General features: G+C 35.8%; 1 protein-coding gene across 3 annotated transcripts; it reads left to right on the top strand.

The window, feature by feature from the left end:
* The first annotated feature begins 488 nt into the window (after window positions 1-488).
* On the top strand, window positions 489-18,054 carry LOC117335481 (KRR1 small subunit processome component homolog). 3 transcript variants are annotated; one of them, XM_033895506.1, is made up of 12 exons: window positions 490-575; window positions 1,671-1,867; window positions 2,420-2,554; window positions 5,250-5,375; window positions 6,117-6,200; window positions 7,027-7,083; window positions 7,762-7,932; window positions 8,354-8,431; window positions 9,400-9,502; window positions 9,969-10,018; window positions 10,587-10,819; window positions 15,629-18,054. In XM_033895506.1, exons 1-11 carry the CDS (start codon window positions 560-562, stop codon window positions 10,599-10,601), a joined length of 1,032 nt encoding a protein of 343 aa, XP_033751397.1. In that variant the 5' UTR covers window positions 490-559; the 3' UTR covers window positions 10,602-10,819; window positions 15,629-18,054. The 3 variants fall into 3 exon arrangements, with proteins under 3 accessions (XP_033751399.1, XP_033751398.1, XP_033751397.1); XM_033895508.1 differs by lacking the exons at window positions 7,027-7,083; window positions 7,762-7,932; window positions 8,354-8,431; ... (1 more) ...; window positions 9,969-10,018; window positions 10,587-10,819 and adding exons at window positions 10,892-10,948; window positions 12,515-12,685; window positions 13,128-13,205; window positions 14,192-14,294; window positions 14,761-14,810 and having other exon boundaries at window positions 489-575; window positions 15,421-18,054; XM_033895507.1 differs by lacking the exons at window positions 7,762-7,932; window positions 8,354-8,431; window positions 9,400-9,502; window positions 9,969-10,018; window positions 10,587-10,819 and adding exons at window positions 12,515-12,685; window positions 13,128-13,205; window positions 14,192-14,294; window positions 14,761-14,810 and having other exon boundaries at window positions 489-575; window positions 15,421-18,054.
* Window positions 18,055-19,080: the final 1,026 nt, after the last annotated feature.

Raw genomic sequence — 19,080 nt, 5'->3', positions numbered from 1 at the left:
AGCAGACGTTGCCCTATTTTTCCACACTTATAAATGCAGAACTTGAATGACGTTGTGGCCCGTAGACGAGGTTGACAAAGCTAGGTGAAGCAGACCTTAAGTAAATGATTAAACCACTAGAAATCTAGACAAAATGTTACAGGAACTGCGCCTGTTTCACAGTTCTATGCCTCGTTCTATGTCAGATTCAGCGCACGCCCGTCATACCAGAATAGAACTTGTAAATAAACGCTGTGTAGAGGAACAAATCGACCATCATTTGGTCTAGTTATTTTAAGGATGATTAAAAACATACCTGTAAATTGCATGCTTCATATAACCGGGAAAATTCTCCGTCATTATGGTCCGAGAGACGTCTGTCTTTACCAGTTCAGTACTGGTTTTAACTGGTTCAATCGATCCACGTGCACACGGATGTTTACATCGGTTACCAAAATTAAATGGTTTAATCTCGAAATGTTCCGATAAACATTTGATAAGGAACAAGATCAATAAATCTAGAGAGGTTCGAACAAATTTGAGTGCGCCATCTACTTCCGGAACTTTAACTGTAGACAGCATGGAAGAGAGGAAAGGTATATTTAGGTTTCTATGAAAGGCGATATGTATTAATATCTTACAGCGAAATGTCGATTCGTATTTCTACACCAATTTAGACAAGTATAAATCTAACATTGAAAACACTAACATATATAACATTTTAATTCAATTATTGAGATATGAATATTGAGGCCATATATTGCCTGCAATTTATCATATCATATTTGCATTGGATCATTGCAAATATACTGATACAACTCTTGAGTAGTATGATATTGGAATTAGAAAATGAAGGGTTTTTAGACGTGATAGTAGGCTAATGAATTGCTAAATTGCATTTGAAACGTTTGGTTATACAAAATATTATTGCAAAGTTTAATGACCACCTTGCGCTGTTTGTAGCATTTTCGAGGTTCATTGTTTTGCAACACTACCATCAATGGAAGGGAATGGTTTTTCTGACGACAACCATCTGTCAGAAATCATCCGTCCTTCTTCTAGAGCTACGTACGTTATCACAGCTTGAGAAATACAGCGGCAGGCTTTCCTTGTTTTAACTGCCCAGTGAAGGAAAACAATTATAATAAAAAAAGGAAATATGTAACTGCCAAACCAGAATTCAAACCCAGGATCTCCATACTCCAGATTTTACTCTAATCATTTGAGCTACCTGGCCACCTGTGTTCAACCCAGTCGAGTTCCACTACATTTGTCCCTCTTTCAACAAAGTCTTTGACCCTGAAAACACACACAGGATCCTATATTCCAATTCTGTGGGTACCGGGTATATTTTGTTAGGTGTCAAATGTAACATTTGAGCAATCTTGCCACTGGAGTTCACTGAACTAAATTTAGCCAATTCTCATAAAACCTTGTGGAAAAAACTAATGAATTGTAAACAAAAATGGCGTCGGCAAAATGATGGAGGGAATTACAAAATACGGGAATTCAGGCTCTCCTCTCGGAAGGAAATAAATGACTTGAAAATAAGGGCGATTTTGCCTCACGTCAGGAGGTATGGCATGTATGGTTTAGCCCAATCCAGTATACGTACCACTACAGAAATATAAAAAAAATTGGCATTTAACGTCTGATCATATCTTTAATTTCCGATAAATTTTATTTTGTAGAAAAAACATGGGGCAAGAAGAATGTTGAAAAAGACTTACTTGAGGTCCCCGAAGGCTGGAAAGATCCTGGCATAACCAAAGAGGATAATCCACATGGTGTTCTAGCAGAAACCTCTTTTGCAACTTTATTCCCAAAATACAGAGAAAAATATCTTCGAGAATGTTGGCCACTTGTAAAAAAGACACTTGGCGATTATGTAAGTGTTAGGATATAGCACCGTTTAGGAAGGATTAAATCCAGTTCATATTGTATTTATCCTCCACTACATAATTGTAGGTGAAGTAGTCAGCACATGTACAATCTTAACTGTTATAGACAGTGGTGGGCTTATTACTATTATTAAGATCAGCACATGTACATTTTTATCTCGATGTAGGGGATTGGCTTATTGAAATATGAAATAACAATTTCTGGGGAAATATCATTTTCTGCTGAACTGTTCTAGACAGATGTGTTCTTATTACTAAGCATATGCATGGTCGAAGGCACTATGTTGAACATTAATTAATTAACACATATTCTAAGATCTAAATATTTTTTTTGCCACATGCATGGTCAGGGAATGGAGATGTGTATGTTCTGTATGTTAGCTAGGCCTCACTTTTCTTCTGTGTGTGGACCAATCATAAGGCTTCTAGATGTTAATTTGTTTTCTTCTGTTTAATACTGGTGTCAGTAGTCATCTAGATATTGGCCTTGTTAAGTTGTTAGTGTATTCTAATGCTCTCTGTGATTGTCTTGTTTGCAGCATATTAAGGCAGAGCTGGATGTGGTAGAGGGCAGTATGACAGTGACTACCACCCGGAAAACGTGGGATCCCTATATAATCGTCAAAGCACGTGACCTCATCAAGCTCCTGGCCAGAAGTGTACCATATGAACAAGTAAAAACATAAATGTCTGCTTTCCCTGTTTGTGCTAAAATGCTAATGCCTATAACCTCGTCTTAAAGGGTGATGCAATTGTGTTTCCTTGGCAAAATCTTAATCCACTCAAAATTTAACCCTCTATTGTTTGCGGGGTATGAAAATATGAACACACTCATGCCATCAGTATTAGCTGTAGACTTTGCCCAAGCTGTTGTGACAAGTTCATGACCCTATATCTCTCTCCCTAGGTACTGTATAAACATATAAAGTATAGTGATTTATTCTAAAATCTATCAAAATTATTAAAGTTATGGAAATTTATATTCAGATGTACTTTAACCTATACAGTGGACCCGCGATAATCCGGATGCCGATAGTCCGGAAAACTCACAGTCCGGAAGGAAATGCACGGGAACGGATTTCCGTAACGTTATTTGTACTCACCAGTCCGGAAATTCGGATTCCGATTCCGGAAGCCCATTTTGGGAACGGAACATACTTTTCATTAGTAAATTTCCCTCAATAATCCGGACGATTTTTTCACCACGAGGAGAAAAAAATGTCGGGGCAAGTCACCCGTGTCGACAGCTGTACAGACTATTGCTTGACACTGTGCGTAGTCATAGCGACCGCTGCCAGGTCATAGCCCCGGGTGTTTACCTGTGTTACAATGTGTAGCTTTTGTTTTTATAACGGTACATTGCTTTTTCTCTACGACCTAAATGTTACAGAATTTATGCACAAACATACAGTACGTGATACGATAATTAATCAATCTCAAATACATCAATTTATGATCGGTAATTAACATCATTAACACTTGTATTGGGTAAACACGGATATCGGCTTTGTAACACCCCTACGTGAAACGACGACTCATTGAAAGATGCATGTTATTAATTACATACACATTTACGTATTAAGCAGTGATCACAAGAACTGGGTTGATTACACACAAATTAGTCAATAGTCGTCTGATACTTAACTAAGCGTCACATTGTGAATACGGGTTTAATAATTATCGGACATCTTGGGTAGTTCTCGCTGGTGTCGCGTACTTTTAAATAGATAGCTTGGGGTTTCTGGTACGTAAAAATCATAAAAAAAACACGGACTGACGGTTGTAAAATCCGGGTATTTTATTTAAGGTATTTAACGTTTGTAATTTCTACTTGTTTGTGAACGTCCGGGACGTGACACATGTGTTGTTTGTAGGTCACATATGCCCGCTATAAATAAAACAACTTTCACTTTACATGTTCTTTTAAAAACATAGTTTATCTTTTACCTTCTACAAAACAAAACAAGAATCATATCAGAAACATAAGTATATTTATTGTTAAAAAGTCTGACAATTAGACGTGTTTATGAAACGTCCCGGATTGTATATAATCAAGGGAGATAACTCTTACACGACAATTTTTTTTGACCTGGTACACGAAATTCGGCAGTCCGGAAAACTGGTAATCCGGACGGTTTGGACTGGGAACGAAGGTGTTCGGATTATCGAGGGTCCACTGTACATGTATAGACGTGGCCACTGGCCACTACCTGTTGACACGGACACTGCCCCTGGGTATACAATGTTATTTACATCAGAACTCTGTCTACTTAGACACAAGTTATATAATTACCTTAGTATTTAGTGATTTGGATTATGTAATTCACATCACTCCTAGTATATATAGAAGCAGGAGAGAGACAACACAGGGAGAGACTTGGGATCATAGGCGGCTGGTCCTCGGGTCATTCCCGGCCATTAGACTGGGCGGGGATAACCGTGCAACACTCTCTGTATATATATTGTAAATATGCACATATAACATAGTCACACAAATGACGAAGGGAGACAACTTTTTGACTCGTGCCCTGACCGGGCCTCAAACTCACGATCTACGGCACCCAATCGCCTAGCCAGAAATACCCGCAGCTTATACCGCTGCACCACACCGGCGTTCTTAAAAAAGAACGTTTCAATGGCACAGTGATGGTCGGCCCGATATCCTGACATATTAATTGTGGAAGTCGTCTATTAGATGATAGGAATACCTGGATTGCAATGTATTTACATACATGGATACAAATCGTGCTTATATTATGAATATTTCTCTCGGTACAACTACGACAGGAAATTCAAATCTATATCTTCGGATCACCAACACATAGTGTATATGAAACATTGTACTAATAAATAGATATATAACATAGTAACACAAATGACGAAGGAAGACAACTTGTAAATATGCACATGTATATATGAAACAGTACATGTATATAAATAAATAAGAAGAAAAAGAGTCTATGGCATCATCAATTCATTCATCCTATCATCATACAAACAACAACAAAAAAACATTTTAAAAACATTATACATGTTTAAAGATAGAAACTTTAGTCTAATTTCCTATGAAACATCATTGCTCTTGGGAATGGTAATTTAGGTGTTTTAATTATTGAAAAGTCAATTACTATTGATCGATTTATCAACTTATCATTCAGTTAAAAACCTGAAATTGTGATCAGGAAATGTTAGACCTTTGATAGATTTTACACAAGAGAAAAGACAAAAACTTTTATTAAAAAGATATCAGCACTGAAAAATAATTGAAAAGTGCTTAAATTTTGATTTATTTTTAATTAACTGTATATGTGTAATAAACTTAGTATAAAAAATAAAGAAGACAAAAACTTGTTACTGTTTCAATTTCAGGCCATCAGAATCACAGAAGATGACGTTGCCTGCGACATCATAAAAATTGGCTCTCTTGTGAGAAACAAAGAAAGATTTGTCAAACGTCGACATCGACTCATAGGTCCTGATGGCTCTACTCTCAAGGTTTGTAATATTTTTGTGAATATATGTGACGAGCTGATCATGACACAGTAAGTTGACTCATGTCAACTCGCCCTGAAAGCGATGTGCAGCGGTGCGTCATGGCACTCGTCCGTCTACAATGCCAAGCTGTTACAATATGGATGTGTTTCACTCTGTGTCAGTTTGACCGTAGACTCACCTTGCCGTTCACGGCATATCATAGACTAAGTCTATAGATTCATATACTATCATATATACTATATATTATCATAATAATATGGAGAAAAAGACTCTGGTATTTGATATTTAAAAATATTTTGGATTAATAACTTATTAATTAGTTTGGCAGCATTTACAAAGTTGACAATAGTTTTAATTCTGTTACATATTTCACTAAGATATCAATTAATGAGCTAGATATGTTTAATTAAAGCCCTACTTAATGAATGGCGGGGGTGGGCACTGGGGGTAAATTGAAGTCACATTGTCCATGCAAACCTTGTGTACAGCTCATGAACCCCTGTACAGTTTTAGTTCATATTTACACCATACCATCCCGCCATCAACTTCTACATCAGAATAGATTTTGGTAAGTATCTGACAAGGCTTAAGTTCAAAGGTCACACATGACCGCTTTTAAAATAAAAAGCAGGGTACAAGATATCTTGTGGACTCCGGACAGATTCATTTTATTGATGAAGTACGTGGCAGGATTTGTTTATGTAAAATGAGAAGTGATGTGAGCTTTTGTATATTTTACAGGCTATCGAACTACTAACAGGATGTTACGTGATGGTACAGGGAAATACAGTCTCCGCCCTCGGTCCCTATAAAGGGCTGCGAGATGTAAGTGTCATGGAAGTCATTACTCGTGTTTCAGAACTTTTAAACCCACCATCTGATGATGGACTATTCAAATTGGCTTTTGTCCATTACTCATGTTACAGAACTTTTAAACCCACCATCTGATGATGGTGGACTATTCAAATTGGCCTTTGTCCATTACTCATGTTACAGAACTTTTAAACCCACCATCTGATGATGGTGGACTATTCAAATTGTCCTTTGTCCATGGTCAGTCTGTCCATAAATAATTCTTGCTATTAATATTTCTTAAGGTTTACCTGAAGGATTTCCAATTACAAAGGAAGGTTCTTTTAGTCCTTAGTTGCATTCCATCATTATTTTCATAGAAAATTTTTCATAGTCTTTCTTTAAAGTTTGTATGATGTTACCCCTTGGTCTTTAGTTTTGCATGTTGAATAACACTACTGTGACATGTGACGGGCGTATATCAATTCTCCCCTCGGTATTATTGGTATGATAACACTACTGTGACATGTGACAGGCGTATATCAATTCTCCCCTCGGTATTATTGGTATGATAACACTACTGTGACATGTGACGGGCGTATATCAATTCTCCCCTCGGTATTATTTGTATGAAAACACTTCTGTGACATGTGACAGGCGTATATCAATTCGTCCCTCGATATTATTGGTATGATAACAGTACTGTGACATGTGTACATCAATTCATCCCTCGGTATCATTGGTATGATAACATTTCTGTGACATGTGACAGTCGTATATCAATTTATCTCTCATTGTATGCATGTAATACCTGGTACATTTTGTTAAATTTTTCATTTTTCGCTCTTTTGTTTTTCAGGTAAGAAAAATTGTTGAAGACACCATGAAAAATATCCATCCAATCTACAACATAAAAGTAAGTTTATGTATGTGTTACACAATCAAATGCACGAACATATTAAAATGTTATAAAGATAGTGATATTTTTCTGCAAAATTATGGCTACATATCCTTCACTTTAAACACATTCTTAAGATCCAGTCCATCCTTGTTATATTGAAGTCATGAAAAATCATCGGAGGTATATGAGATAACTGAACATATCTTACAGAAATTTTCAGAACTGAAATGTGCCAGAGTGACAGATAAGCTTAACTTTATCAGCTCACCAGGTACGAGTAACTCACCAGGTAGGAGGCGTCAGCGTTCCACCCCACTTTAAAGTTCTTGGGATCAGTTTTGGAAAGCTTATAAGTCCAAAAGTATAAAAGTATACACCTCACACCCTTCTCATTTGGTTTATACATTCATTTGGTGTCCAGGAGTGATGTTATAGCAAAATCATGCAGAAAAAATCTAAAAAAAATTCTGCATGATTTTGCTATATTGCGATTTTTTTTGGCATTTTACCATTTAGTGGCCCTTTTTTTTTGTGCACCAAAACCCACTTTAAAGTTTTTGGGGGTAAGTTTTGGAAAGTTTTTAAGTCCACGCCCTTCTTATTTGGTTGATACATCCATTAGAGGTCTAGACAATTTTATGTGACATGCTTATACATACATAAAAATGAATGCATAGTGTGTTATTCTTACAGACGCTGATGATTAAGAAAGAATTAGCTAAAGATCCCAAGTTGAAAGGGGAAAGCTGGGACAGGTTTTTACCCAAGTTTAAATCCAAAACAATTAGCAAAAGGAAGCAGCCCAAAAAGAAGAGGACGAAGAAGGACTACACACCCTTTCCTCCTCCCCAGGTGGAGAGCAAGGTACGATTTAGTTCACAGTCCAGGAAAAGTGCAATAGTGCTGATCTATTCCTGAATAAAGGTTCACATTGTTGGAGGTATCAAGATTTTGTTTTAGGTTTTTCTACAAATTGAGAGGTAAATCTGTATCTTGGGTATGAAAAAACTGTACTGCAGGGGCCATTTTTAATGAAAATTCATGATTTTTTCTGAATTTCTTTGAAGGTCCAATATGATTAAAAAAAATATATATATATATACAATTGAATTGTAACATTATTACAATGGAAACAGTCCAAATTATTACAACAATAGTTGTTTAAAAGTGTTTTTTGAAGAAAAACTAGAAAGGTACATTTTATTGTAGACATGTCTGTGACAAGAGATATTGTGATTCTAATCAATCTTTAAGGTTTGTGTTTAATTGTCTTTCGTTCCAACAGATTGATAAGGAGCTGGCTAGTGGCGAGTATTTCCTCCAGGCGAGTCAGAAGAAGGCAAAGGCACAGCTGGAGAAAAAAGTGAGTATTCTGTGCTCATATGTAAAAACTCTGGAAATCTTTATGTGTCCGTCAAATTTGACACAAGTATTATGCTATGGCGTCATCTGTTTGACCATGGTAAACTTTTGTTTATCAGAAGATTTCAATTTTTCAACAGATCTACATGTATTTGAAACTCATGATATAAAGTTGTTTCCCTGAACAACAGTTTGATTAAAACATTTTTATTATTACATTTTGATTTTTTCAGTATTTGTGATTTTTGTACATAGCTCATTAATGATATGATGTTATGACTCCATGGACACCATTTTGATGCGACCATTTTACAATAATCATTACCCTATGTTTATCTCAGCATTTTGATGTTTGGAGATCTCATACTTTTTCCAACTGTTCTCTTGGTATGTTTTATCATCATGAGATGTAGTTGTGTTTCCCTGTATGGCATCTAGATTTGACTCTCTTTGCAGAATTTATTGCCCATACATGTAGATTTTCACCCTCAAATTTCAACCAGTATCGTTCAAACTTTGTTACAATCGGGGTTGCCACCTTTCACGTCTTTCAGTGGGAGACAATATTGAAAGCTTTCTCCCACGAAGACCTCTCAGGCGATGTGAAACAAAATCTCACGTTATTCAAAAAATTCTTCCTCAATCTCACATCAAGCCATTGCTTGGAATATATCAGATTGCATGTCATCCATGCAGTGCCTGCTTCTGTCAATCATGCCTTGTCCTTAATGATAATTGTACCAATCTGTAAAAATAAGAGAAAAAAAACCTCCGCAACATTTCTGTAAGACATATCTTTTTAGTTTGATCGAGGTTAGGATCTTTTAAAAAACAGATCTGAATTTGTATAAAAGTTATGTATAACAGAATTTACAGTGTTTTTACTCAGTAGCAGTAATATCCAATAGATTAAGTAAAAAATGTATTGATGATTTTAAGAAATTAATGGAGGTTGAAAATATGTTTCAGGAAAAACAGAAAGAAAATGAGACGAAGCAGAAGGAGAGACGTGCCCAGGCCTTTATACCTCCTACAGAAACCGCACCCTCAGCCAAGAAACAGAAAGTCTCAGGTACCAGAACTCTCGGGATAAATTTACCAATTAAACATGTCATCTTCAAAATTACACATTCTTTAAATACTGTTCTGATTCTGTGCATCATCATTTTCTTTGAAAATGAGTTTTCAAATATTTTTGAATTTATTTATTACTAGTAATTTATTAGTATTTAATTACATTCAGAACTTTGTGTCTGACAAAATGATACCTGTTTTATGATCTTAGTTCAGTAACAGCTCTTTTTGAATATCAGGCCCCAACTTTATTAGCTTCAGTAGACATCTTGTAGTTGCATTATCACAACTTCAGTCGGAACACTGTTGTAGTATAGATCTAACTTGAGAATGGCATTGCTTCGTGAAACATCCGACATACTTGGACTGTTTAATGATTAACTTGTTAGAGCATGTTAACAGTTTTCCTGTTTGTTCAGTTGTATGTTTGGATAACTTTATGACTATTTTTTCTGTTTATTTAGGTACAGAAGTTGACATCTCTTCTCTTAAGAAGAAAATCAAGAAAGCACAAGTAAGTAACATTTTCTTTGTGCAGAATTTTAACTGAGATAGAGCGCTACATGTGTTGTACATTTCTGACCAGTGGAACTTGTTTATCTTACAAGATCACGCTACCACATTTATTACATTTTTACCAGTGAAACATCGAAAATTATTCATTCTAAAAAAGTGATATTTTTCACTTGTAAAAAATATCACTTTTTCTGATACAGTGAAAAATATCAATTATTCTGATATAACTTAAAATCTGCCCGGTTGATTTTGCTATAAAATGTAATAAACAGAATATCCAACAGTATCTTCAGTAATATCAAATATATTTTACTTATGTGGCTAAAATTTTAATATTTTTCACTTGTGCTATGCACTCTTGAAATTTAGTGAAGACACTGTTAGATATCCTCAATTTATTTGACAGTAAGCAAAGGTTCCAAGGTGTTACACCCGATAACCAGAAGCTATATGATGACAGATGCAGTTTTATATTTTTCTTTATGTATAAACTCTGTAACAAAAGTTTTAAGGCTTTGTGTCTTCTTAAAATAAAATTCATTGAAAATTTTTTTCTCTGTTTGCAGAAGAAGAAAGTATGAAATGACAGAAGAGATCGTTTGGATTCTGAAGGAATAACTTGGCAAAGCCACATCTGGACGCCATTCATGGGGCCATTTTGGATATAATGATTTGGTGCTGTTAAGTGGCGACCCACAGATGTGCTGCCGTTAAGTGGCGACCCACAGATGTGCTGCCGTTAAGTGGCGAACCATGGATGTGCTGCCATTTAGTGGTGAAACACAGAGAAGAACTTTACATGTTCGATCATCCCTCATTGTATGCATGTACATTTTGTTTAATTCTCTTTTTCCGCTCTTTTATTTTTTAGGTTAGAAAAATTGTTGAAGACACCATGAAAAATATCCATCCAATTTACAACATAAAAGTAAGTTGATATATATGTGTTACACAATCAAATACACGTACATATTAAAATGTTATAAAGATAGTGATAAAATTTTGAAAAATCTTACCGTAAATATTCGCGTATAGTGCACACTTTTTTTTAAAAATTGACAAGTGAAAAAGACCACTGCGCACTATACGCAAGTACAAGCCTTTTCCCAGTCAGAATGAATGTGATTTGACGGAGATTTGTGATCGTTTCCTTCCACAGCAGGATTGATTTAATACTTATATATATATATATATATAACATATATAAAGTATTTAGAAAGTAATAGTTAACAAATAATCAAAGAAATTAATAGTTATCTTGATGTTTAATTCCTTGAAATTGTGTATTTATCAGCAATTACGTGGATATCTAAGTCGATCGTGAGCCACACATTCCGTACACATTGAGCATGTTCCCGTATTCAATTCTAAAACGATGTATAACATTTCAATTAACATCAAACAAAACTTGAAATAATATAGCAGTACTTAGTTATTTCATACTTCTAAATTAATCACCTTATAATAATCTAGAGTACTGCCAGAAACTTGTTTATTTATGGAAGCTGTAACAGCACGCATGCGCAATTAGGCAAGGGTAACACTAATGCCTTGATCTCGTGCGCAGTCACTGACCAACTGGCCATATAAAATACGATCTGACTGTGAAAACTACTGGGGTACTCTTATTTATCGTCTGCACTGTAGATTTATCCATTACACATGTTAATTCATTGATATAAAAGTTGTGACCACCACGAAGACAGCAGACTTGTTTCTGTACTGTATACAAAATGGCGGCCTGTGTTACGTTACGTAGCAATCAGCTTACTAGTCAATCGTGTTATAATTGAGCTTAATTAGCTTTGTATGTTCGTGGACAGATACCACAAGAGATCATACCTGCGTGAAAATCACAAGGTAATTGTGGGTAGGATTAATTATTTTGTTTGTACAACAGCATAGATGGGACCGCTACAATTTGCAAGCTGACTAGGCCTGTCGCGGTATAATGTAAACAACCTGTCAATCAAATGTGTCAAATCTGACCGGTGATTCCAATTAAATGTGGTAAATAAGCTTTCATAAGTTACAAATTCCTATCATCTTATGCTTTGGAATTCATCTACCGCTCAGTTGAATATTGAAAAAAAATTGTTCATTTTTTTTTTTTTGAAAACGAACCTCAAAAACGTACCTGCGCACTATATGCGAGTGCGCACTATACCCGAATATTTACGGTATATATTTTTCTGCAAAACTATAATCCAAAATTTAGCAATTTGAATAGAAATTATGGTTCCACATCCTACAATTTTAACATGTTAAGTTCCAATCAGACTTTCTATGCCCCACATCCTTCACTTTAATCACATTCTTAAGATCCAGTCCATCCTTGTAATATTGAAGTCATGAAAAAACATCGGAGGTATATGAGATAACTGAGCATATCTTATAGACATTTTACTATCAGAACTGAAATTTTACTTCAATATTCTGAATCATTGAGTTATTATTAGAGTGCCAGATAAGCTTGACTTTATTCTTCTTACAGACGCTGATGATTAAGAAAGAATTGGCTAAAGATCCCAAGCTGAAAGGGGAAAGCTGGGACAGGTTTTTACCCAAGTTTAAATCCAAAACAATTAGCAAAAGGAAGCAGCCCAAAAAGAAGAGGACGAAGAAGGACTACACACCCTTTCCTCCTCCCCAGGTGGAGAGCAAGGTACGATTTAGTTCACAGTCCAGGAAAAGTGCAATAGTGCTGATCTATTTCTGAATAAAGGTTCACATTGTTGGAGGTATCAAGATTTTGTTTCAGTTTGTTCTACAAATTGAGAGGTAAATCTGTATCTTAGGTATGAAAAAACTGTACTGCAGGGGCCATTTTTAATGAAAATTCATGATTTTTCTGAATTTTCTTTGAAGGTCAAAAATAATAAAAAAAAAAAAAAAAACTTATACAATGGAATTGTAACATTATTACAATGGAAACAGTCCAAATTATTACAACAATAGTTGTTTAAAGTGTTTTATTCTTTTTTACAATGTGTTTTTTGAAGAAAAACTAGAAAGGTACATTTTATCGTAGACAGATCTGTGACAGGAGATATTGTGAGTCTAATCAATCTTTAAGGTTCGTGTTTAATTGTCATTTGTTCTTACAGATTGATAAGGAGCTGGCTAGTGGCGAGTATTTCCTCCAGGCGAGTCAGAAGAAGGCAAAGGCACAGCTGGAGAAAAAAGTAAGTATTCTGTGCTCATATGTAAAAAATCTGGAAATCTTTATGTGTCTGTCAAAATTTTACAGAAGTGTTATGTTATAGTTTTGACCATGGTAAACTTTGTTTGTCAGAAGATTTTAATTTTTCAACAGAACGACATGAATTTGAAACTCATGATATAAAGTTGTTTCCCTGAACAACAGTTTAATTAGAATATTTTTGAAAATATTATTAGATTTTTTTTTTCAGTATTTGTGATTTTTTGTCCAGAGATTTCCAAAATTTTCAAGAGCTCATTGAAGCCTATTATTAGGCTTAATAATTATGATATGTTGTTATGACTCCATGGACACCATTTTGATGTGACCATTTTACAATAATCATTGCCCTATGTTTATCTTAGCATTTTGATGTTTGTTCTCTTGGTATGTTTTATCATCATGATGTGTAGTTGTGTTTCCCTGTATGGCATCTAGATTTGACTCTTTTTGAAGAATTTATTGCCCATACATGTAGATTTTCGCCCTCGATTTTCAACCAGTATCTTTCAAACTTTATTACAATCAGGGTTGCCACATTTCATGTCTTTCAGTGGGAGACAATATTCAAAGCTTTCTCCCACGAAGACCTTTCTCAGGCAATGTGAAACAAAATCTCACTTTCTTTAAAAAATTCTCCCTCCATCTCACGTCAAGCCATTGCTAATATACCAGATTGCATGTCATCCATGCAGTGCCTGTTTCTGTCAATCATGCCTGGTCCTTATTGATCATTGTAACAATCTGTAAAAATAAGAGAAAAAAAAACCTTTGCAACATTTCTGTAACACATATCTTTGTAGTTTGATCGAGATAAAAATCTTCTATAAAACAGATTTGAGTTTGTATAAAAGTGATGTTTTACAGAATGCGAGTGTTTTTACTCAGTAGCAGTAATATTCGAGTAGATTAAGTAAAAAATGTATTGATGATTTTTAGAAATTAATGGAGGTTAAAAATATATTTCAGGAAAAACAGAAAGAAAATGAGACGAAGCAGAAGGAGAGACGTGCCCAGGCCTTTATACCTCCTACAGAAACCGCACCCTCAGCCAAGAAACAGAAAGTCTCAGGTACCAGAACTCTCGGGATAAATTTACCAATTAAACATGTCATCTTCAAAATTACACATTCTTTAAATACTGTTCTGATTCTGTGCATCATCATTTTCTTTGAAAATGAGTTTTCAAATATTTTTGAATTTATTTATTACTAGTAATTTATTAGTATTTAATTACATTCAGAACATTGTGTCTGACAAAATGATACCTGTTTTATGATTTTAGTTCAGTAACAGCTCTATTTGAATATCAGGCCCCAACTTTATTAGCTTCAGTAGACATCTTGTAGTTGCATTATCACAACTTCAGTCGGAACACTGTTGTAGTATAGATCTATCTTGAGAATGACATTGCTTCGTGAAACATCCGACATACTTGGACTGTTTAATGATTAACTTGTTAGAGCATGTTAACAGTTTTCCTGTTTGTTCAGTTGTATGTTTGGATAACTTTATGACTATTTTTTCTGTTTATTTAGGTACAGAAGTTGACATCTCTTCTCTTAAGAAGAAAATCAAGAAAGCACAAGTAAGTGACATTTTCTTTGTGCAGAATTTTAGCTGAGATAGCGCGCTACATGTGTTGTACATTTCTGACCAGTGGAACTTGTTTATATTACAAGATCATGTAACCACATTTATTACATTTTTACCAGTGTAATATCAAAAGTTATTCATTCTACAAAAGTGATATTTTTCATTTATAAAAAATATCACTTTTTCTGATATAGTGAAAAATATCACTTTTTCTGATTTGACCAATCAAAGCACTGTTTACAAACGACATTAGGAGAACTTAAAATCTGCCAGTAGATTTTGCTATAAAATGTAGTTAACAGAATATCCAAAAATATCTACAGTATTACAAAATGTATTTCACTTATGTGGCTAATATTTTAATATTTTTCACTTGTGCTATGTACTCTTGAAATTTGATATTACTGAAGACACTGTTAGATATCCTCAATTTATTTACCAGTAAGCAAAGGTTCCAGGGTGTTACTCCCAATAACCAGAAGCTATATGATGGCAGATGCAGTTTTATATTTTTCTTTATGCATAAACTCTGTAACAAAAGTTTTAAGGCTTTGTGTCTTCTTAAAATATCAGTCAATGAAATATATTTTCTCCGTTCGCAGAAGAAGAAAGTATGAAATGACAGAAGAGATCGTTTGGATTCTGAAGGAACAACTTGGCAAAGCCACATCTGGACACCATTCATGGGGGCCATTTTGGATCAGAGGTTTGTGTCTATGAATAAGGCACTGACATAATGATTCGGTGCTGTTAAGTGGCGAACCACGGATGTGCTTCCATTTAGTGGCGAAACACAGAGAGGAACTTTACATGTTCGCTAGACCTTCTCCATTTTACAGCTAAAATATCAACATAAGACGACAAACTATTTTTTTTCTGCCAAAACAGGATTGATTAAGAGGAATATTAATGATGACATTTCTAGCCTTGAGGGAATTGTCTTCCCTTCCATTTACATATACGAGGAACTAGGTAAATGTACTCTGACAGTCGATTTGAATACCGTAGCGAAACAGTTTCACCCAGCAAAATATTGTGTGGATTTCGTCCTTACTTTGGAAGACCTACACAATCATCATGTATGTGATATATTAAACTGTGTACTAGTTCACTACTATCCATACTTTGAATATCATGACAAACTCGTCATCATTTCAGAGATAACAAGAAAATATTTCACAGTATACAGTATTTATATTGTTTTACCAAATTATCTGTCAAGAAGGATTTAGACTTACTGAAAATATAACCGTCATTCTCAAAGCTCAATCTGTTTTACATTTCAACATTGGCAGAAAAACAGAATTTATATCAGAATCATTAAAAACTAACACGGATCTTCCTACAAATCAACAAGCTCTGATAGGGAAATGTATAACTGTCTGGGTCAGGAAGGTGATTAGGGAAGTGTATAACTGTCTGGGTCAGGAAGGTGATTAGGGAAGTGTATAACTGTCTGGGTCAGGAAGGTGATTAGGGAAGTGTATAACTGTCTGGGTCAGGAAGGTGATTAGGGAAATGTATAACTGTCTGGGTCAGGAAGGTGATTAGGGAAGTGTATAACTGTCTGGGTCAGGAAGGTGATAGGGAAGTGTATAACTGTCTGGGTCAGGAGGGTGATTAGGGAAGTGTATAACTGTCTGGGTCAGGAGGGTGATTAGGGAAGTGTATAACTGTCTGGGTCAGGAGGGTGATTAGGGAAGTGTATAACTGTCTGGGTCAGGAAGGTGATAGGGAAGTGTATAACTGTCTGGGTCAGGAGGGTGATTAGGGAAGTGTATAACTGTCTGGGACAGGAGGGTGATTAGGGAAGTGTATAACTGTCTGGGTCAGGAAGGTGATAGGGAAGTGTATAACTGTCTGGGTCAGGAAGGTGATAGGGAAGTGTATAACTGTCTGGGTCAGGAAGGTGATAGGGAAGTGTATAACTGTCTGGGTCGGGAGGGTGATTAGGGAAGTGTATAACTGTCTGGGTCGGGAGGGTGATAGGGAAGTGTATAACTGTCTGGGTCAGGAAGGTGATAGGGAAGTGTATAACTGTCTGGGTCAGGAAGGTGATAGGGAAGTGTATAACTGTCTGGGTCAGGAAGGTGATTAGGGAAGTGTATAACTGTCTGGGTCAGGAAGGTGATTAGGGAAGTGTATAACTGTCTGGGTGGGGAGGGTGATAAGGGAAGTGTATAACTGTCTGGGTCAGGAAGGTGATAGGGAAGTGTATAACTGTCTGGGTCAGGAGGGTGATTAGGGAAGTGTATAACTGTCTGGGTCAGGAGGGTGATTAGGGAAGTGTATAACTGTCTGGGTCAGGAGGGTGATTAGGGAAGTGTATAACTGTCTGGGTCAGGAAGGTGATAGGGAAGTGTATAACTGTCTGGGTCAGGAGGGTGATTAGGGAAGTGTATAACTGTCTGGGTCAGGAGGGTGATTAGGGAAGTGTATAACTGTCTGGGTCAGGAAGGTGATAGGGAAGTGTATAACTGTCTGGGTCAGGAAGGTGATAGGGAAGTGTATAACTGTCTGGGTCAGGAAGGTGATAGGGAAGTGTATAACTGTCTGGGTCGGGAGGGTGATTAGGGAAGTGTATAACTGTCTGGGTCGGGAGGGTGATAGGGAAGTGTATAACTGTCTGGGTCAGGAGGGTGATTAGGGAAGTGTATAACTGTCTGGGTCAGGAAGGTGATAGGGAAGTGTATAACTGTCTGGGTCAGGAAGTTGATAGGGAAGTGTATAACTGTCTGGGTCAGGAGGGTGATAGGGAAGTGTATAACTGTCTGGGTCAGGAAGGTGATTAGGGAAGTGTATAACTGTCTGGGTCAGGAGGGTGATTAGGGAAGTGTATAACTGTCTGGGTCAGGAGGGTGATTAGGCCACATCCTACTGGAGACTTGATATGGTATGTAATGTCAGTGTCTCCAAGGATGATAATGGATCTGCCGACAGATTGCAATCGGCAATAAAGTAAAAGCTCACTTTATGTGACAGACTGGATGTGTAATAATTTGTGTAAAATTTGAAAATTCACTCTTTGTGACAGGAACAATGACTGTGCTCACAACCTGTGACCTTAAAAAAGTAATATTCTCATGAACATTCACACTTTGTGACAGGAACAATGACTGTATACACAATCTTTGTCCTTACAAAAGGAGTGTTCTAATGAACATCACACTTTATTTATATACTGTGTATATAATGGAACCCTAGTGGTTTATATTAAAAGTTTGTAAATATGTGAAGTATTTGTTATGTATCTATTTTATATTGTCATGGTGTTCCCTATTGTCATGCACTATCTGTAAACTTTGAACATTCTATGCTTCTTCTCGAATACCACCGGTGGGATTTACCTCCAATTTGTCTGGAATGATCTTAAGATTATCCTCATCAAGATTTGTTGTTTTTCCTATTGGTCCGAAATCAAATATGGCCACAACGGCGGCCATCTTAAAAACACATTTTAAACTTCTCAAGTTCCATCAGTTGGATTCAGCTCAAACTTGTCAGAAATTATCCTAACCATGTCAGAGACGTATATATCACATATGTTATTTTTCGGGTTGGTCCGAAATCAAAGATGGCCACGATCTTGAAAAACACATTTTAAACTTACATCTGAAGTTCCACCAGTGGTATCCAGCTCAAACTTGGCTGAAATGTACACACTGACTTTAATTTTGTGTAGCAATACAAGTTGCAGGGAAATACCATGATCGTTAATCGTATCATTATTGGTAAAGTGTAAGTATAGTATAACATAAAAATATCTCTTAATCTAGTATGAACCTCTGGTATAATGAAGCTATTTATAAATTGCAAACCATGCATGTTGATAATTCGTTAAGACATTAAAAGTACATGTGTTAACAATATATATCACCAATCAAAATTGATATACATTTTACATCATAAATTAAATGTAATTTGTTGAGTATTAAGGGTACAAAGGGGAACTCGTGCATATTGTGAATTGTAGATAACCAGGTGTTATACAACTTGAAAATGATAAAAAAAAAAAGAAGAAAAAAACTAAAAAATGTCTATAGAAATAAATCCCCTGCCACACAGTTTGGTGAGGATTGCATCAACCGTTCCCTGATATTAGCTAGTCACATTGCATTGGGATGGGACGGGACGTCGACATGGGTACTGCTATATGCAAATATGTAAAAATTGTAAGTTTAGTACAACAGGAGATTTATATATTTATATGCATATGTACATAAGACAGGTACAAAGTTTAGAATCTACATCGTATATCATGA

Source organism: Pecten maximus, chromosome 10, assembly GCF_902652985.1.
Source record: "Pecten maximus chromosome 10, xPecMax1.1, whole genome shotgun sequence".
NCBI lineage: Eukaryota > Metazoa > Mollusca > Bivalvia > Pectinida > Pectinidae > Pecten > Pecten maximus.
The sequence above is the reverse complement of the archived record's forward strand: the minus strand, read 5'-3'. Positions and strand labels throughout refer to the sequence as shown.

What these genes read in the sequence shown, in the direction of transcription:
- LOC117335481 (XM_033895508.1), top strand. An exon ending in CTGATGGCTCTACTCTCAAG is followed by an intron (nt 5,376 to 6,116) that starts GTTTGTAATATT and finishes TATATTTTACAG; the next exon opens with GCTATCGAACTACTAACAGG. An exon ending in CTCCCCAGGTGGAGAGCAAG is followed by an intron (nt 12,686 to 13,127) that starts GTACGATTTAGT and finishes TTGTTCTTACAG; the next exon opens with ATTGATAAGGAGCTGGCTAG.